Source organism: Pipistrellus hanaki (genome assembly GCF_964339955.1).
Source record: "Pipistrellus hanaki genome assembly, chromosome: 20".
NCBI lineage: Eukaryota > Metazoa > Chordata > Mammalia > Chiroptera > Vespertilionidae > Pipistrellus > Pipistrellus hanaki.
Genome location: NC_140522.1, coordinates 223,189 through 241,598, shown reverse-complemented (window position 1 = coordinate 241,598; position 18,410 = coordinate 223,189). Strand labels below are relative to the sequence as shown.

Here is an 18,410-nt window from a genome sequence, read left to right as displayed (position 1 = left end):
AACCGTGTCCTCTGGGCTGTGGCGGGTGCTGCTGAGCCTGGAGCTGGGTCTGGAGACTTCTCCGAAGGGCCACGTGATCCAGCTGCGGCAGCTCTGTGGCCACGGGGCCCGCCCTGCGGTTCTGTATCGAGTAGGAGCTGCAGAGTAGCTGCACAGCCTGAAATACTGACTCTGCGACATTCCTTTCTGATCCATCCGCCGCCCGGGAGGCAGGTTTGGCCCCCATGGCCCCCGGGGACAGGCAGCCCTGAGGGTCACCCAAGGGCAGGTGACACCGCGTCCAGGACTCCTCCCCGAGCCGCATCCCTCCCCGCCAGGCGGGAGTATTGATCGGCAGTGATGAACCGGCATCTCATGCAGCGTTTGGGAACTGTCACGGCACTGGCTCTGCTGAGCCCAGGACCTGCCTTCCTGCCCCCTCCGTCCTCCTGCTCCTCCTGCGCCTCCTGCGCCTCCTGCGCCTCCTGCTCTGTGGCAGCTTCCCGCTGAGCGGCCCGGACTCTGGCTGGGTGGCAGCCGCCAGCATTGGGTGTCCAGGGAGTGGGCGCTAAGGCTGCGTCTTCCCTGCAGCCACACGCCTCTCTGGCTATTCCCCCCCCACACACACACACACACGTCTTTGAGCTTCCGCCGCAATGCAGGCCTGCGCGAGGAGGTACAGTGTGGTCTCGGGCTGTCATGGTCGAGGGCAGAGGGAGATGGGGTCCAGGGGAGGCAGCTGGTGTGTCTCGGGGAGCCTCCTGCCGCCGTGAAAGTGCAGCCGCCGCCACCGTGCCTCCGAGGGGCGTGGAGGGCGGGAGGGCGGCTCATCCTGGAGGAGCCCCGTCAGCCGCCATGTGGTTCGGGGAGGCGAGCTGGGTCCGGGGTTCGGCCGTTTCAGTGGGTTCTCGGGCTGTGCCGTCCCGTGTGGGAGCCGTAAGCCGTGTGGAGCTGTTGAGGCTTAAGATCAGGAAACAGAGCCCCCGTTTCAGACGCCTCGCTGGTGAGCGCTCGGCGGTTCAGGAGGACAGACGAGTCTGACGCGCTCACAGCTGTAGGCGAGGAGACTCCTCTCGCCCGCCACCGCCGCTCCCGGTGGCCGTCCCGGTGGAGCTACTGCATCTCCCGGGACGGAGGGCGAGCCCCGCACCGGCCAGCGGGCCTGTGTGAGCGGCGGGCTCGTCCCAAGGACTCCGCTGCTTGGTTGTCCGTTTTCCCACGGCTCTGCCGGCTCCCGCCGTCGCCCCTCCAGGTGGAACCCCGTGAGGCGCTGACCCCGTCTCCTCACTGCCGTCCCCCGCAGGTCCTACCTGACTCCCGTCCGCGACGAGGAGGCCGAGTCTCTGCGGAAAGCGCGGTCCAGGCAGGCCCGGCAGACCCGCCGGTCCACGCAGGTGGGTGCGGCCTCCGTCCTGTCCAGCGACGGCCCGAGCGTCCCCCACGAGGGACTGGGGCGCAGGCGGTCCCTGACCCACCCAGCGCTGCTCCCTGGCCATGAGAGCAGCGTGGCCCGGCTGTCCTCGGGGAGAGGGCGGGGAGCCAGAGGGCCTGCCCAGCTCTGCACACTCAGGGGTGACTCTGAGCCGTGCTGCTGGAGACGGCCCTGTGCTGAGGCCCCGTTTGGAGCTGGATGTGGGGTCCTGGTCAGGCTGGCCCCTCTCTGACCTGTCCTCTCTCCCCAGGGAGTGACTCTGACAGACCTGCAGGAGGCAGAAAGGACCTTCAGCCGGTCTCGGGCGGAGCGGCAGGCTCAGGACCAGCCCGGCCAGAAGCCGGGCACCGAAGGGCTGGAGGGCCACGCCGAGAGGCGCGAGAGGTCCACAGGCCCCGCCACGGACACCGGGGAAGGCCGCCAGCCCTGGGGCCGGGGTCAGGAGGAAGAGGTGAGCTCGTGAGGCCGCAGGCCTGTGCTGGGCCAGTGGGTGGGGTCTCCTCCTAAGCTCAGCTGCTGCTCCGAAAGCAGATGCTGTTTTGCTGTGTGACCCTCTCAGAGCTTCATCCTGAGGCCCTTGTCCCTCTATTTCATCCCAAAGCTGGGGGTTTTCTCCAGCATCAGGGCTGCCTGTGCTCTCTGCCAGGCCATCACCTCCTCCTTTCCTGCTAATCAGCTAGCTTTAGCCGCCTCCTGAGCATCTGCTACTGTGACCCTCTTGGTGTAGAAAGCCCCTCTCAGCAGCAAGCCCGCGGTGCACACCCTGTGGGGGGCTGGACCTAACGTCTCCCTGTGGCCGGCCCCCAGCCCGCGTCCCGTCGCCTGAGGGGTGCAGCTCAGCCAGAGAAGCCCACCACCGCCGTGTCCCCCAGCACCTCGAGACCCACCCTCTACACCAGCTCCCACCTGCTGCGGACGAGCGGACCGGCCGGCCCCGACGCCGAGGGCCCCGAGACCAAGGACATGGACAGAGACGGTGCGTGGAGCTCCGGAAGGCAGCCTCCGGGTTTCCAGAGCGCGTCCTCGGGCCGCACTGAGTCCCGTCTCTCTCCTCTCCCCCCAGAGAGCGAAGAGGCAGGGGCGGACGACCCGGGCGCTGGCGGGCTGTCCGTCCGCGAGCGGCGGCGGCCCCGGGAGCGGCGGCGGGGCACCGGCATCAGCTTCTGGACGAAGGACGTAAGTGGGCGGTCTGCGGCACCTGTCCCGCACTGGGCCCCCCGTGCTGAGGCCGGAGGCCCCCCGGGCCCCGAGGGGCAGGTGGCAGGGAGTGTCCAGGGAACTCGCGTGGGACTCCTCAGGGTGTTCCTGAGGGCCCAGGGCCGGAGCGGCGCCAGGCGCGTAGTAGGTCCTCGGTCACGACGGGTGATGTGTGAAAACCACTGTGTGCACCCTGGGAGCTAGCCCTGGGCCGTGCCTCCCGGAGCTCCTGGCAGGGATGGCGCAGGAGCTCGGGCACATGGGAAGTAGGCCATCCCCGCCCAGCCTGCTCTTTGGAGGAGAAAGGAAGGACCATAAACACAGGTTGAGGAAGGAAAACAGTACAGAGCAGGTGGAGCCTGCCATTGCACAAAGGCGGGCGCCCTGTGCCGCTGGCTGCAGACCCCTTTAGCTCTCTACCTCTCGCCCCTTCCTCCCACCCCCGCTCCACTCCGTCACTCAGACCCTGGTTCCCAGTGGCTCCTGTGAAGTGAGCTGAGCCGCTGGGTGGGGAGGACAGTGCCATGTGGATCCGTGCTCGATGGAGACGCTCACGGCCAGGCCGACAGCTGCCTGTCGGCAGGGGACCGAGCTCTGCGTCTCCGAGTCCCTCCCAGCAGCAGGAGGTCCCGGCGGTCTGCACCCCCAGGCGGGTGTCGGGTCACTGACGGCTGACCCTCCTCTCGGCGTCTGTGACCCGCTTGTTTTTCCTTCTTTCCTTTTCAGGAGGAGGAAGCTGATGGCTCTGAAGAGGGGAAGGAAGCGAGGGTAAGTGACAGCCAGCGAGGGCCCCCAGCCTGCACACACGCACGCCTCACGCAGGAGGGCAGCACGTGCAGAGCCGGCGGGCCGTGGAGACGGCGTCCTGGGGCCGCGGGCAGGGGCCGCTCCGAGGCTGCAGGTGGCAGCGGAGACGGCACCGCGTCTCTGTCATCAGCTCGGGCTGTGGAGAGGGCTCTGGCTGAGGCCTGCCTCTGCTCTAGGGCACCGGGCGGGATGCTTAGCCGGTGGAGACTCGGCTTAGTCAGCCTCGTGCCTGGTGTTGGCAAAGCCTGTCCCGATTGGCCACGTCACGAGCCACTGAGCCCGGGGTCTGGGCGGCCGGCTGGTGGCTGTCACATCAGGGGGGCAGCACCTGCAGGCGCCCACGGCTTCGCTCGCTCCGTGAGAGAGAAGGGAGCCCCATCCCAGCGTGAGGAAGGCTGTGAGAACACGCCTGTCTCCGTGCTGCGCACCCCGCCCTGCGTGCTCCGCCTGCCCCCCCCTCCGTGGGCCGCGCGGGGCTGTCCCCCTCTGCTCCTCGCAGCGTCTGTCCTGGGACTGGCCCCATCGCCCGGAGGCACTGGGGCCGACAGGGATGATGGCGCCCCACGGACGGCCCCGTGGTAAAGGGACGGCGAAGCCAGTTCAGACTGGTGGGGTCACTCGCCTCGGCTTTGGGGGTTCAGAGGTGATTGGGCTGGGAGCTCTTATGACAGCGAAGGAAGCTGCGGCCGACAGGTGAGGGCTCAGGGACTGGCTGCTCTAGCCGCGGGGCTGGTGAGGCGGACCGGCTGGCTCACAGCCTCTCCCCCGGCGCTCCATCAGCAGTTACACAGGTGCCTTCGACGGCACCTCCGCTCCGAGCGGGCTGCTCTGGCGCTGGTGTGTGCGTGCGTGCGTGCGCCCGTGTGGGGGCGGTGAGACAGTGTGTTTCCCGGGTCAGGGCGGCACCAGCAGGGGTCGGACAGGCCTGGTGAGCGCAGACCTGCAGGGAGCGTGGTTGGCCCTTCTGGTTTAGGGGTCTAGGGGTGCAGTGTTGTCGTTGGGACGGCGCTGACAGAGACGGGCAGGAGTGCTCGACGCCCTGAGGAGAGGTGGGCCCACGTGGCTGAGCAGAGTGAGCAGACGGGGAGACTTGGGGAGCAGATTTGGGCTGAGCTTGGGGAGGGTGGGGCGGCCTCAGGGACCCTAAATTCCTGCTGCTCGTGTCAGACCCGGGACTAAGCCCCCGAGCTCCTATCCAGCCGTGCTCCTGTGGGCTGTCATGGGCCTTCAGTCTGTTCAGTGTCCGGGCACCTGTTAGGGCGAGAGCGCATGTGCCAAGCTGCAGCCAGCGCACCGCTCAGCTCCCAGCCTCCGTTCCCTCGCGTGCCCAGGTGCCGCCAGGCCAGCCCTGGAGCGTGCATGGAGGTGACGGCACATTTAAACATTGGCGTGCTGGGGGCTCATTGAGCCATCCTCTGAGTCTAGGTCCCTAGTCTGGATGAGAGGGAGGCTCTTGCTGACAGTAGAATCGGGGGTCTGACGTCATTCCTAGTTCTTCTGCAGAGAACAGGGACTTGGGAGTCAGAGAGGCACCCAGCTCTGCGAAGTGCCGTGTCTGAGGTCCCAGGTGAGGTCCGAGAGCTGGATGGACAGGGGCTGCAGGAGCGGGAGGGGTGGGACGATGGGAGGGGCAGGAGTGGGGCCGGCGCTCCCACTGGCTCGGAGCCTGGGGAGCCCGCTTGTGGGCTCCCTAAGTTCCCCGCCCTGTGTCCCCCGCGCCCCCCAGCTCCAGTCCCCCTCCCTGCGGCGCTGGCTTTCCCAATCTGCTTCTAGCCTTCGCTGGCCCCCGTCCCCCAGCCCAAGCTGTGCTTCCCGTCTTGTTCCTTCACCCCGGAGCCCCCTCCCTGTGGTGCCCGTGACCTCCGTCCCCTCCCAGCCCTTGTCCTTTTAGGTAGAATCCCGGCTGAGCCTCCGCTCGGCCCAACTGCCTAATATGGTAAGGTATGCCCCGCGAGGGAGGCCGGGCGGCTGCGGGGAGACGCGGCTGAGCCTGAAGACACGGAGCGCGGACCGTGCGGTCTGAGACCCGGTGCTCGGGCAGCGCGGCCGGTCTCAGCCTCCCCTCCGCAGGGAGCGAGGCGGCCTCGCTGCTCCTCCCGGCCTCTTCGGCCCCTTGGCCTCGGGGGGGCGGTGGCCAGCTTGCCCAGGCGGGGCTCTGAGAAGTCTGAGGGGGGCTGGGATCCTGTGCTGTGGGGACGCCCTCCTTCAGCAATGGCGGCACATCGGTCCGGGCCGGCCGTGGAGAGGGGGCAGCCGCACAGCCGAGTGTGGGGCAGCTTTCCACCAAGCTGCTCCGTCCCCCCAGGGTGACCCCTGTGCACCGCCCCCCACTCCCACCCCTGCCAAGGTCACATGTGCCTCCCCTCCCCCCCAAGGCTGCCCTGGGCGTCTCAGAACCCGTCCTCTTGGCATCTTCCTTTTAAGGATCTGATTAATTTTAGGTCGTGCTGTTGCCAAGGAGACCCGGTCGTCAGGGTTAGCCTGTTCCCTGGAGAGGCTGTAGCTTTGGACCCCTGTCCTCGGCCCCGAGTGTTCCCCAGCCAGGACTCTCAGGAGCAAGCCCTGTCCTGTTCTCCGTTCGGCCTTGGACCCCTCATGCAGGGGTGAGGAAGGGTATCAGCCACCAGGACGGCCGTCACCCCCACCCTGTCTCCCGCCTCCTCCGATGCCGCCTCGGGTGCCGTCTCCGTGCGGGGACCTGAGGAGCTCGCTGTTGTCGTGGAGACGGGGTTCCGAGCGCAGGGCGGTGGCTCTCTCCGAGGTTGTAGGGCTGTGTGTCCTGTGTGTCCCGTGTGACGGTCGCCGTGCAGTTACCTGAGTCCAAAACCAGACGATTTCACGTGTTAATTCGCGTCTTCTGGCAGAGGGAGGTTCTGTGCACTGAACCACCGTGAACGAGAGAAAACTGCCCAGTTCCGCTTCTCTCCCTCACGGCGGTGTGTCCACCCTCTGCTCCAGGCGGCCTGGGAGCCGCGCCCTGGCGGCCTCGGGTCTTCCAGTGAAACACTGCGTCTCGTCTGAGCTCCTTCCCGCCGTCTGAGCTCGGCCCGAGTCACAGCCGTTCCTTCTGCGACGGCGGGGGCTCAGGGCTGGAGGCAGGTACACAGAAGTGTTAGCCCAGAGCCTCAAGCTTTGAAGAGATGTGGAGCGACTGTGTTCCAATAAAACTTTATTCTGAGAGCAAGCTTATGGTGCCCACACGGAGTCCAGTCCTGGGCCTGTTGCGGGGAGGGGTTCCACCAGACACAGAGCGCAGGCACGCCCTGGACATGAGGCCTCTCTCCTGAGCACACCTCTTCTGCTGCAGTATTTAAGTTTGCGGGAAAGGGGGAGGGGCCCGGGAGGTGGACTGTGCGGGGTGGCCACAGGGGAGAAAGCGGGGCCAGCAGTGGGCGTGGGGGGCCGGCAGGGTGTGGAGAGCTCCCGGTCAGAGTCCACCCTCGAGACCGCGCAGATACATTCCTTTCCTTTTAACCGGCTTTTCGCTGTGGGGACTGCCCTGCGGTCCTGCCGCCCACCCCTGCTGCGTGTGGCCCCGGCCTGGCCCTTGCCGTGCCCACTGACCCCCCGGCCCGGAGTTCCGGAGACTCGGGCTGTCTCAGGCAGCTGCCTGGGCCGGGCCGGTTTCAGTGTGCTGGGCGTCTTGGGCAGCCAGGGACACATTGTAGGACAGACACGGAGGCCTCGGGGCTGCGCGGGCCTCTGGCCCCTCGTCCTGGGGAGAGAGCTGCTGTGGGCGGGCCCTGTGTGCCCCCGAGCCCGTTCCTAGAAGCTGGGACGGCTCCCCCAAGTGGCGGCGGCCGCGTGGGCTGGGAGCGGAGCCTTGCCCTTGGCCCGGCTCCAGCATTCCTGGCTGAGCGAATCGGCTCTGGAACGTCAGCGAGAAGGAGGGATGTGGCGGGGTGTTTATATGTTGGAGGACGGAGCCCAGCTCCTCCGACTGCTGCTTCTCAAACTCCCGGCTTGCTGGCCTGAGCGGTCACAGCCTTTGGCTCCCGCGTGGAGCCGGCTGGGAGGCGCGTGCTCGCAGAGGGCTGTCCTTCCCGCCGGCGGTGAGCGGGCTGCCTCGGGACGGTATCTCCTGTCAGCGGGGCGGGGGCCTCGGGGAGTGAGCTTTTGGAGAACCCGGGACTCGGTCCAGGCAACGCAGCGAGGCGCCCAGCACCCCCGGCGGGACGGCCGTCCAGGGGGCCCGGCTGGACGCCGGGGAGGGACACGCCTCACGCTGCTCGGCGGCCGGCCCGGAGCTGTAGTGGACTCCAGGGTGGCCGCGTCCTCGCCCAGCTCTGCCGCTCCCGCAGCCATGTCCTCGCTGTACACCCGGAGCAAGGAGTTCCCGCGGAGCAGGAAGTCCACGTCGGACTCGCCCCCCGCCACTCCCTCCCCGACCGCCAAGACCCTGCGAGTAAGCGGCTTTCCCTCGGACGCGCTGGGTGCAGGGAGAGTGCGTGTGCGGCGGGAGGTGGCCGGGCACAGGCGTGTCAGGGCATGAGGGCGGGCAGGAGGAGAGCGCCTCGGGCGCCGTGGCTGCTGGGCCAGCGCCGGCCCCACGTGCCGTGGCCCCGGGACAGCCGGTCCCACGTGCGGCTCCTGCACCTGAGCCCTCACCTCAGTGTCAGCTGCAGGGCCGAGGGCGTTCCGTCCTGCCTGCTCTCGGGCCTTTCTCATGCTCCGGGCTATATTTAGTTGTTCCCTTTCCTGTGTTTTATGGGTCAACACTGTGTTTAAAAGAAAATGCTCCCAAATGGCCATGCAACTGTGGACAATAACCTTTAATTGCATGCAGCTTTCACCATGTGTGAGTGTGTGTGTGAGTGTGGAGTGTGTGTGCACAGCTATGAGAGCCTGTGACTGTGTGTGTGACTGTGAGAGACTGTGAGAGCCTCTGTGTGTGTGTATTTGAGACTGTGAGAGCCTGTGTGTGACTGTGTGTGTGTGTGTGTGTGTGAGAGAGAGAAAGAGAGAGAGAGAGACAGAACCTGTGGCTGTTTGTGTGACTATGTGTGTGTGTGTATGTGTGTGTGTGTGTGTGACTGAGACCCTGTGGCTGTGTGTGTGGCTGTGTGTGTGGCTGTGTGTGTGTGTGACTGAGACCCTGTGGCTGTGTGTGTGGCTGTGTGTGTGTGTGTGACTGAGACCCTGTGGCTGTGTGTGTGTGTGTGTGTGTGTGTGACTGAAACCCTGTGGCTGTGTGTGTGGCTGTGTGTGTGTGTGACTGAGACCCTGTGGCTGTGTGTGTGTGTGTGTGTGTGTGACTGAAACCCTGTGGCTGTGTGTGTGGCTGTGTGTGTGTGTGACTGAGACCCTGTGGCTGTGTGTGTGTGTGTGTGTGTGACTGAAACCCTGTGGCTGTGTGTGTGTGTGTGTGTGAGAGAGAGAGAGAGAGAGAGAGAGAGAGAGAGAGAGAGAGACAGAACCTGTGGCTGTTTGTGTGACTATGTGTGTGTGTGTATGTGTGTGTGTGTGTGACTGAGACCCTGTGGCTGTGTGTGTATGTGTGACTGAGACCCTGTGGTTGTGTGTGTGTGACTGTGTGTGTGTGTGTGTGTGACTGAGACCCTGTGGCTGTGTGTGTGGCTGTGTGTGTGTGTGACTGAGACCCTGTGGCTGTGTGTGTGTGTGTGTGTGTGTGTGTGACTGAAACCCCGTGGCTGTGTGTGTGTGTGTGTGTGCGCGCGCGCAGCTGTGAGAGCCTGTGGCTGTGTGTGTGGCTGTGTGTGTGTGTGACTGAGACCCTGTGGCTGTGTGTGTGTGTGTGTGTGTGTGTGACTGAAACCCCGTGGCTGTGTGTGTGTGTGTGTGTGTGCGCGCGCGCAGCTGTGAGAGCCTGTGGCTGTGTGTGTGGCTGTGTGTGTGTGTGTGTGTGACTGAGACCCTGTGGCTGTGTGTGTGTGTGTGTGTGTGTGTGTGTGTGTGTATGAGCAACTGTGAGAGCCTGTGAGAGCCTGTGGCTGTGTGTGGACTTAGACACAGGGACAGCGTGAGCCAGGCGTTGTGGCACCAGCCGCCTTCCTGTCCCCGCGGGGAACGCGCCGGGAAAGCCCGGAGGCCGTGCCTGCTGCGGCGGGGTGCTGCCATCCAGGCGTGCCGCGTTCTGCGCAGGTGTCCTGGGGGCTGTCGGGGAGCAGCCTGGGGGCGTGCTGGGCAGTGCGGCGGCCGCTCCTTGTTAGGGAACAAGTCTGCTGTGCAGGGGCAGCTCCTTATTTGGGGCCGAGTGGGGAAACTGCAGGAGCGCCGCGGCCCTGCGTCTGCATGGCGGTCCGTGGCTCTGGCCCGTGTGTGTGTGTCGGTGTCGGTGTCGGCACCGGGTGCAGCCGTGGGGAGTGTGTTTCTAGGGCATCAGCGGGGGCTGTTGACTCAGACACAGACAGTCCGTTATGAAGCTATTTATCGTACGCTCCTCCGTGGGGAGCCAGGGGGCCTGTGTGCCCCCCGTGGCGGCTCCTCCGGGGGCCCGGCTGTCATTCGGAGGAGCCCTCGAAGGCTCCCCAGCGGCTGCCACTCGAGGTCTCAGAACGGAGCCCATTCCTCACTCTCGTTCCTTGTCCCCCCGTCTTCGCAAACCCCGTGCTTTTGTGTCAGATCCCACTGCAGCCCGTCCTGCCCCACCCCCGGGTGCTGCCGAGGGTTCCGATCAGTCTGCAGCAGAAACGTGGCTGAGACACCCACCTGTGCCCGGCCTCACTCTGCTTCCCTGGGAGGCGGGGCTCGGCCTCGGTGTCCTCTCTTCAGGTCTGTGCAGCCCGACAGGCACACCGCGTTCTGTGTCTGAGGCTGAGGGACAGGCAGGGCCAGAGACGGGAGAGCTTGGGGAGCTGTGGGAGCCCCACCTTTGTACGGACAGCGACTCCGAGCTGAAGGTCCAGGAAGAGCGAGAGGTCCGCAGAAGCACTGGCTTCAGGGAAGGTGCCAGAGGGTCTGAGCTCAGAGTCAGGATACAGAAGCTCTCACTGCCGCCACCGTGAGGGGTGGCTGTGATCCAGAGACTTGGGGGCTAAAGGGGCGTGGCCTGGGGGCCTGCATTCCTGGAGCAGCTCTGCCTGGGAGCCAGGGATGGAAGTCCTGGTGCTTTCCTGCTGTGAAGGGGAGTGTCCCTGCTTCTGCCTCCCCGATCGACCTCCGACCTACGCTCTGGATCCGGCTCCCGGCTCCCGGCTCCCGGCTGAGCAGGAATGGCTGCACACCTCGCCTTAGACACCAGGAAGCAGCTGGGCTGAGCTGCTACCCAGGGCATCGCTGTAACTCAGAACCAGCGGTAACTCACCTCCTCCCTCAACACTCCCACGGCCGCTGGGCTCCTGCATGCCGCCCTGCCGGAGACGCTGCCACCCGGGCCCTCCCTGGGGCACACACCTCTGTGCCCAAGTGGTGTCCTCACCGGCCAGGGTGTCTGTTTACCTTCTCTGAAAGTCGGGGTGGCCATGACTGCCGTGAGGCCCTCCAGGACATCACGAACTGAGCGTGGGCACCGCATCCCGACAGGACGGTGATGGTGGCGGTCCTGTGGCTCCGTGGGAAACATTGGACGCGGGAGCTCACCTCTCGGCGAGGTAGCCTGCATCGCCCACCCTCCGGCACCGGGCCCCAGTGGCAGCCGCGGGGACACGGCTGGTCCCTGAGGGAGCCACGGACCAACAAAGCCGCTCTTCCCTGGAGGCAGCTGTGACGTGGGAATCTCTGAAATGGCCTCACTGACCTCACCCCGAGCCGTGACCGTGGGCCAGGCTGCCGTCGCCCTGGAATACGAAGCCCCCTCCTCCGCGGTCACGGAGCTGAGAGCCAGGGAGGCGGGTTCTCCGAGGCCCCGGGAAAGCTCAGCCCGTCCCGGCCTCGCGCTGGGGTGCCCGGCCTGCCTGCCTGCAGGGAGGTGGCAGCAGGTGCTCCCACCACTGGGCAGCCCAGCTCCAGGCCGTGGCAGGGCCACGTGACCGGCCTCCTCGCTGTCCCTCCGGCCAGCTCTCCAGAGCCACAGTTTTATGTTATATGTTTGTGTGTGGGGGTTGATCATGGGCCTTCCTGGTAACGTTCAAGCTGGAAGCTTCTGTGGGGTTTCCAGGCCAGCCCAGCCTGGCGCTGTCCCAGGACGGCCGGGGCTGACGGGGGCCGTGCTCTGCCCGGGGGCCGTCGGGAGTTTCCAGGGGAGGAGGAGCCGCGCTGGGTCTGGGCCATCCCCACGGGCCGAGCCGGTCGAGCGCGGAGCAGACCTCAGCCTCCCCGAGGCGGCGGCCGCGTGGTGGGTCCCGGGAAACCGCCAGCCGTGGCTTTAGAACACGCGCGAGTGTCTCTCTGAAGCCGGCGCTCCGAAAGCTCGGAGGCCCTTGGCACCTGCTGTGTGAGCTCCGGCGTGTCACAGCGTAACTCTTCCTGGCGCTGACTTAGTCCCCCCAACGTGGGAAGGGGGATCTCACCACAGAGCGAGACTGGCAGCCCTTTGTGATGAAGCGGTTCTCAGAGGAGATTGCTCCACAGAAGGCTTCGGGTCAGAGAAAAAGCGCCCTCCTTGGCATTGATAACGCAGTAACCGACTCTCCGGCCGGCAGGGAGTGAGTCAGCAGGTTCCCGGGCTCCAGCCGCAGGGCCCAGGATGCTCGGCGCCAGGCGTGCGGCGCCAAGGCCCTTTGCACAGGTGCTCCCTGCCGAGCCCTCGCCTCCCCCCCTTACCCCCTCCCCCGCCACACACGCGCGCGCACATACACACACATACACGCATGCACACACACATACACACACAATCATACACACATACACGCATAGACACATGCATACACACACAATCATACATACACACACGATAAACACACACACACGCGCTCGCACACACACACGGACGTGTCCTCGTGGTCAGTCCCTGCTGCCTCTCGGGCTGCCTAGCAGGGTGGGCCTTTTAAAGACTGTCTGGGAAATAGAAGGACTCCGTCTGTCCATTCTGCAGAAGTGCCTGCGGGTCCTGATGGCAGTGAGAGAGGTTTCCATGGAGGGCGGCCGCTCCATCCTCTGGACAGGCGGGGGGAGTGGACAGTGAGGGACTCCGGGGTTCAGCGGTCCTTCCTCTCTGGGTTGTTGGCCCTTGTCCCCCTCCCTTCCTCTCTGTCCGGGGATTTTGTTAACACTCCGATAGGAAGTGAGTGGATGCATGCAGATCGGCGCGCTTTCATTTTCCCGAGTTCTTAAAAAAGTGGCGATAGAGGGTGAAGGTCATCGATGGCTAAAATTAGACGTGACGCGAAGACCCTGTCATCTCTGGGCTGCCTGACCCCGTGTCCACGCCTCGTTCGCACCCGAGTCCTCTCTTCTGAGGCCCCAGAGCGTTGTCTGCCGTCCGACCGGGACGGGAACTATCCCTCCTGGCCCTCACTGCAGGCCGGGAGACGGACAGGGGGACAGACAGGGGGACGGGGGGCAGGACAGGCCCCTCCGGAGCCTGCTGTTTGCGGGGCCGGGGACCTGCAGGCAGTGGGTAGTGGCTCTGCCTGAGGTTCCCATTTGGCCGCTCCCCGTTTTGGAAGGTGCGTTCCCGTCTCCAGGGCGGAGTCCTGGCGCACAGGGGGGGCTGCTGCCAGGACCCCTGCTCCCGGGGCACCCCTCCGCCACCGCGCAGTGCGACCTCCGGGAGGCCTGGTCTGAGCGGGGGAGATGCGTCCTCGCGGGCGGCGCTGGTTCTAATCTCTGCTTGTTTTTTCTCTTCCTTCCTCCAGCACGAGAGGCTTTCTAGGTAAGAAGGACCGTCTTGCCGCATGCTTAGCTCTCGTGTGTGAGTGCATGCCTGACACTGCTTCCTCGTTAGCGTGTCCCTCACATCCCTCCCTTTCCACAGCCCACAGCACTCACACCCTGAGCAGGCAGCAGTCTGGTGTGGAGTACAGAGCCTGGGGGGGGGGAGGGGGGAGAGCTGTCTGGACCCCACAGACCTACTGTGCGCCTGACCACTCCTCCTCCCCTCCCGAGGCCTGCAGGGCCTGAGCGCACTGCCCCCACCACCGCCTCCTCCTCCTCCCTAGGCCTGCAGCGCGAGCTCCATGTGTTTCTGATTCCCTGGCAGGTCGCTGGAATCATTTTCCCAGGGCTGTTGAGGTCCAAGAAACGTTTGCTTTTAAAAGCACACTCTTAAGAGAACCCTAAATTAATTTGAAAGTCTCTAAGATTTAAGTTAGCATTTGGGTCTAAACCACCAATTTTTAAGTAAGCTCCATTCTTGGCCAGTGACGGCCCCCTCCCCCCCTTACCCTCCTCCTCCCCCTCCTCTCCTTCTTCCACCTCCTCCCCCTCCCCCTCCTCCCCCTTCTCTCCCTCCCCTACCTCCTCCTCCTCCTCCTCTGAGCTGGCTTGGCCTGAGGTCCCAGCCGCTGGGGGTGGGGTCAGGGAAGGGGCGTCCGCATGTGTCGGCTGGCGCCCAAGCGCTTCTCAGAAGAGGCTCCAGCCCCACGGCACCTCCCGTCCTCCGAGCCCCCGTGTCCTCGGGCCCCCTGACGTCCTCAGAGCCCCTGACGTCAGTGCGTCCCACAGGTTGGAGTCCGGAGGCAGCAACCCCACGGCCAGCGACTCCTATGGGGACCGGACCTCGGCGAGAGCACGCCGGGAGGCGCGGGAGGCCCGCCTGGCCAGCCTGGCCAGCCTCGCGGACGAGGACAGCAGCAGGGACTACAAGAAGGTAGCGCCCTGCTCGGGGTCCGGTTTGGGGGTTCCGGTGGGAAATGCACCCCGTCTGATGGAGCCCAGGGCAGGCAGCGGCCTCCAGCTCGGGGGAACTGTGTTGAGGTCGAGCCCATCACTGTGCTCAGCGCCAGGGGCTTTGTGACGGGGGCGGTGGGGGGTGGGGGTGCCGACCAGTAAACCGGACAAGCTGTTCCCTAGACCAGTGTTTTTCAATCTTTTTTGGGCAAAGGCACACTTGTTTCATGAAAAAAATCACGAGGCACACCACCATTAGAAAATGTTAAAAAATTTAACTCTGTGCCTATATTGACTATATATAAAGTAATTCTCTTGAATAGGAATCAAATAAACACAAAGAAAGTATTTTATAATTATTATGAAATATTAAGTAAACAAAATAGTGAGAAATTATAAAATTCTTGTCTTGTCTGCACCTACGGCACACCAGGCAACATCTCGCGGCACACTAGTGTGCCGCGGAACAGCGGTTGAAAAACGCTGCCCTAGACAACCCCTCCCGTGGGGGGTGGTTCTTGCTGGGTGACGCCCCCCCCAAAGGTGACTGAGGCTGCTCCCTTCCCAGCTCTACGAGGGCGCCCTGACTGAGAACCAGAAGCTGAAGACCAAGCTGCAGGAGGCCCAGCTGGAGCTGGCAGATGTCAAGTCCAGGCTGGAGAAGGTGGCCCAGGTGAGGGGCGGGTGAGGCTGAGCGAGGCCAGGGGAGCAGGGCTGCAGTGGGGATGGGGGGCCCTCTGTCGGGGTCACAGCCTCCGAGACTCACTGATCGCAGGCCAGTCGGCATCTGGCTGAGGAGGGGTGGTCGCTAGTTCTGGGAGCAACTCCTGGTGTCCAAATGGGCACCGTCATCCCAGCCTGTCCTGCCTCGTCCCCCAGGTCCTCCCAGGAGGGACCGGGAGCCTGTCCCACGCCAGCACAGGGCACAGAGGCCTGAGGCCAGCTGCTCAGGACGAGGCGGTGGTGGACTGGGGTCCAGCTCCTGCAGAGCTTCTGCCTGCGGCCTGGTTCCCCCGCTGGGGTTCCTAAGTGACTTTGGAGGTGTGGGGGGGAGACAAGAAAAGTGGGTCTCGGCCTAGAGGAAAAGGGAGGCCGTGGGGTGGGGTCTGAGCCCCGTCCCTGCCCGTCCACACGCCCAGCAGAGCCGGTGTCCGAGGCTGCTTCCCATCTCAGCAGCCGGCAAACTGGGTGGCCCGACCTCGCCCAGCTCCTCGCAGGAGGACGGCCTTGCCCTCCTGCCCCGCCCAGGCCGACCTTCAGGGTCCACATCCCTGCCGCTGCTGACCATACGGGCGCGGGCGCTGGGATAAAACCCGCCTTTCCAGCCACGGCGTGCTGGGTGTGTCGGAACGGCCGTAGTTTTGCCAAGAATGCGTTATTGCAATCAGGAGAAATCGCGGTGCTGCAAAGCATGTCGCTGCTGGTTGGCCGGAGTGGAGTGTTTGGCAGGAGGGGGCGGGCCTCCCATCCTCATGGAGACATGCCTCAGGGATCCGTGGGGTCGGTGCGTAGAAGGCCACGGAGCTCTCAGGGCGCCAAGGTCTGAAACAGAACAGGACCCAGTGCTCGGTGGACGTGACCTCCTAGTGAGGGTGGGCCTCACAGACCTGGCTTCTCAGCCAGGGATGCAGCTGAGGGGACGGGACGGCTTCGGGAGGGGACTGCATGACCTTCAGGATGCGGCGTGACCTCCAGGACAGGGGACACACCAGCCGGCATGGCTCAGGGGTTGAGCATTGACCGATGAATCAGAGGTCCTGGTTCCATTCCCTGTCAGGGCACAGGTCCAGGTTGTGGGCTCGATCCCCAGTGTTGGGGTGTGCAGGAGGCAGCCAATCCATGGTTCTCTCTCATCATTGATGTTTCTGTCTTTCTCTCCCTCTCCCTTCCTCTCTGATATTTAAAAAAAAAAAAGAAAAAAACTTTTTTAAAGAAGGAACAGGGGAGAGCCCAGGACCGGAGCACGTTCTCAGCTGTGCTGTTACTTCTGGCTGTTCCTTAGTTTTTTAAGAAAAGGAATCTCTGTGGGCAGAGCCTCAGGGTGTCTGGGTCACGTGCCTGCTGAGTGAGGAGCTCTGGGCAGCCCCTGTGCCAGGCCGCTCTCCCCCCCAGCCCCTCCGTGGGCAGCCACGACCTGCCTGGGCTCTGCTCTCGCTGTGACCTAACGAGAAGTTCTCATCTTTCATTCACACGAAGCCAGCTTCCCTGGCAGGTCCGTGCATGGAAGAAGGGGCCGGGCCTGCTCCGAGCTGGGGAGCCGGCGGGAGCCTCCGAGGCCCGGGGAGGCCCCGCCCCCGGGAGAAGCACAGCGCGGTGGGGCGGCCCAGGCCCCGCTCACCAGTGCCCGCTTGCAGAGGACGGGGCCCCCATGCTCACTCTGGGGGGCCTCGGGGGGGACACGAGGGCTGGAGAGCTGGGAGGGCCCTGTCTGAACTGTGGCTGCAGACCACAGGGCATGCCGGGCCCGGAGCCGCTGTGGCCTCCGCGTCCAGGGGGGAGCTGCGCCGACGGCCCGCCGGGACGGCTCCGTGACACTCCCTCCCCTTTTCCAGCAGAAACAGGAGAAGACGCCCGACAGGTCCTCGCTGCTGGAGGTGGAGAAGCGGGTAGGCAGCTGCTCTGTCCCCTCCTTCCCGACCCGCCTCCTGTCGTGTGTGCCAACGGAAAAAGCGCGTCTCAGGCGGGGGGCGGGGGGGCCCGCATTCCACTCCCAGCTCGGTCATAAATTCCTTCTGTCTGACGTGGACGGCAGCGGCTCAGTGTCGTCCTTGGGCTTCATCAGACGGTCAGTCCTCTCCACAGACGGACAGTCCCTCGGGCCTGCCCCTCCCGGCTCCTCAGTCCTGTGTGGGGCAGGTCCTGGGAGCGTCAGTGTCCTGCTCACAGGCAGACCTGCTCATACAAGCGCACACACAGCACACCACACGTGTACACTGCATGCATGCACACACACAGCACACCACATGCATGCTGCATGCATGTGCACATAGTACAACACACGTGCACACTGCACCACACACACTGGGCCCAAGCCCTGCCCTCCCACCCCCTGGGGCAGAAGGGAGCCCAGCAGGACCCTCCGGCAGAGGCTTGTGATGAGACGTGAGCCCGGAGCCTCACTCGGGGGTGTTTCTGGTTCAGTCGCTGGCCTCCTGGCCGCATTCAGAGTGTTTTTCTGGAATTGTCGGTTCTTGGATCGGGACGACTCTGGTGCGTCGGTGACCCCAGCGCTGCCTGACCCCGGGGCGCATGCTCCTTCCCCTTCCGTTGGAAAGCAGCTGGCTTTTGTGACGCATTTATTCCCTTGGCGGTGTCTCATCTAATCCCGAGGCCCCATTGCCCTGGAATCTTCTGACCCCTGGTGACCAGCTCCTGAGGAAGGGGGGCGGGGGCGGCCTGCAGGGAGTCGGGCCTATTTGAGAGGTTCTTTCTCCTGGTGTCGTGTGAACCCCAGGCGGCTCAGCGGCCCCGGGGTACCTGTGCCCCAGCTGTGGGGCGGGAGCTGAGGGGCGGGGGCTGCAGAGACTGTGCCGGGGCCGCAGGGCAGCAGCCTCCTGGGCAGTTAGCCTGAGCCTCCGCCCTGTCGGTCACTGTCGGCGGAGGCAGCACGGATCCCTCTGAGTCCACGTGTTTGTCGTCTGTTCACAGGAGCGGCGGGCCCTGGAGCGGAAGATGTCCGAGATGGAGGAGGAGATGAAGGTATGGGAGGGGCTCCTGGGCCCCCCAGGCTGAGCCTGGCCCCGCCCCTCGGGGGACAGCGCTGCCTCGGCTGCGGGACGCTGGGGCCGGCGAGGGCTGACCTGTGGTTTCCTCAGGGGCTGGGTGGACAGGCGGCAGCTGCCCGGGCCTCAGGTAGGTGGCGCCGCCCTCCCGCCACAGCCCGCGCTGCACCGGGCGGGCCGTGGTCCCCGAGGCACTCACGGCGTCGGGGCTGCCTGGGCAGCAGCTGAGGCCACAGCCACACCACTCACTGCCCACCCTCCGCGCTGGGCCGGGCCGCTGGGCCGGGAGGCGGGGAGCCGCCTGCGTGCATGGCGTCAGCGCCCGCCGCCGCTTAGCACGGCTCCGCTTCCTGCCGCCGCCGCGGGGCCTCACTCGGTGAGAGCTCGCCTGCGCCCTGGTGGGAGCGGTGCCCCGTCCGCTGGCGCCCCCGTCTGCTGGCGCCCCCGTCCGTCCGCTGGCACCTGCCGTCGCTGGCGCACGTTGAATCGGGGCCTGGCAGGGTCTGGGCCGCAGGAAGATGGGGTGATGGGTCCCTGGGGTCTGCGAGCCGTGAGCCGTGGCCAGCGTCCGTCCCGGCCGGTCTGGGGCCCGCCCAGCTGCGGGC

General features: G+C 65.2%; 1 protein-coding gene across 7 annotated transcripts in view; it reads left to right on the top strand.

Moving 5' to 3' along the window:
• PPP1R12B (protein phosphatase 1 regulatory subunit 12B) overlaps positions 1-18,410 on the top strand; it is a 50,773-nt gene that overhangs the window by 26,747 nt on the left and 5,616 nt on the right. For 3 of the 7 annotated variants that reach the window (XM_084868552.1, XM_084868550.1, XM_084868551.1), the window contains 10 exons: positions 1,283-1,373; positions 1,662-1,862; positions 2,219-2,387; positions 2,475-2,587; positions 3,335-3,376; positions 13,111-13,127; positions 13,919-14,063; positions 14,652-14,756; positions 16,636-16,689; positions 17,732-17,782. In XM_084868552.1, coding sequence (XP_084724678.1) covers positions 1,283-1,373; positions 1,662-1,862; positions 2,219-2,387; positions 2,475-2,587; positions 3,335-3,376; positions 13,111-13,127; positions 13,919-14,063; positions 14,652-14,756; positions 16,636-16,689; positions 17,732-17,782 — 988 coding nt within the window. Of the gene's footprint in view, positions 1-1,282; positions 1,374-1,661; positions 1,863-2,218; positions 2,388-2,474; positions 2,588-3,334; positions 3,377-6,826; positions 7,821-13,110; positions 13,128-13,918; positions 14,064-14,651; positions 14,757-16,635; positions 16,690-17,731; positions 17,783-17,898; positions 17,936-18,410 lie in introns of those variants that run through there. The other 4 variants (XR_014793572.1, XM_084868553.1, XM_084868554.1 and 1 more) reach the window with 3 other exon arrangements.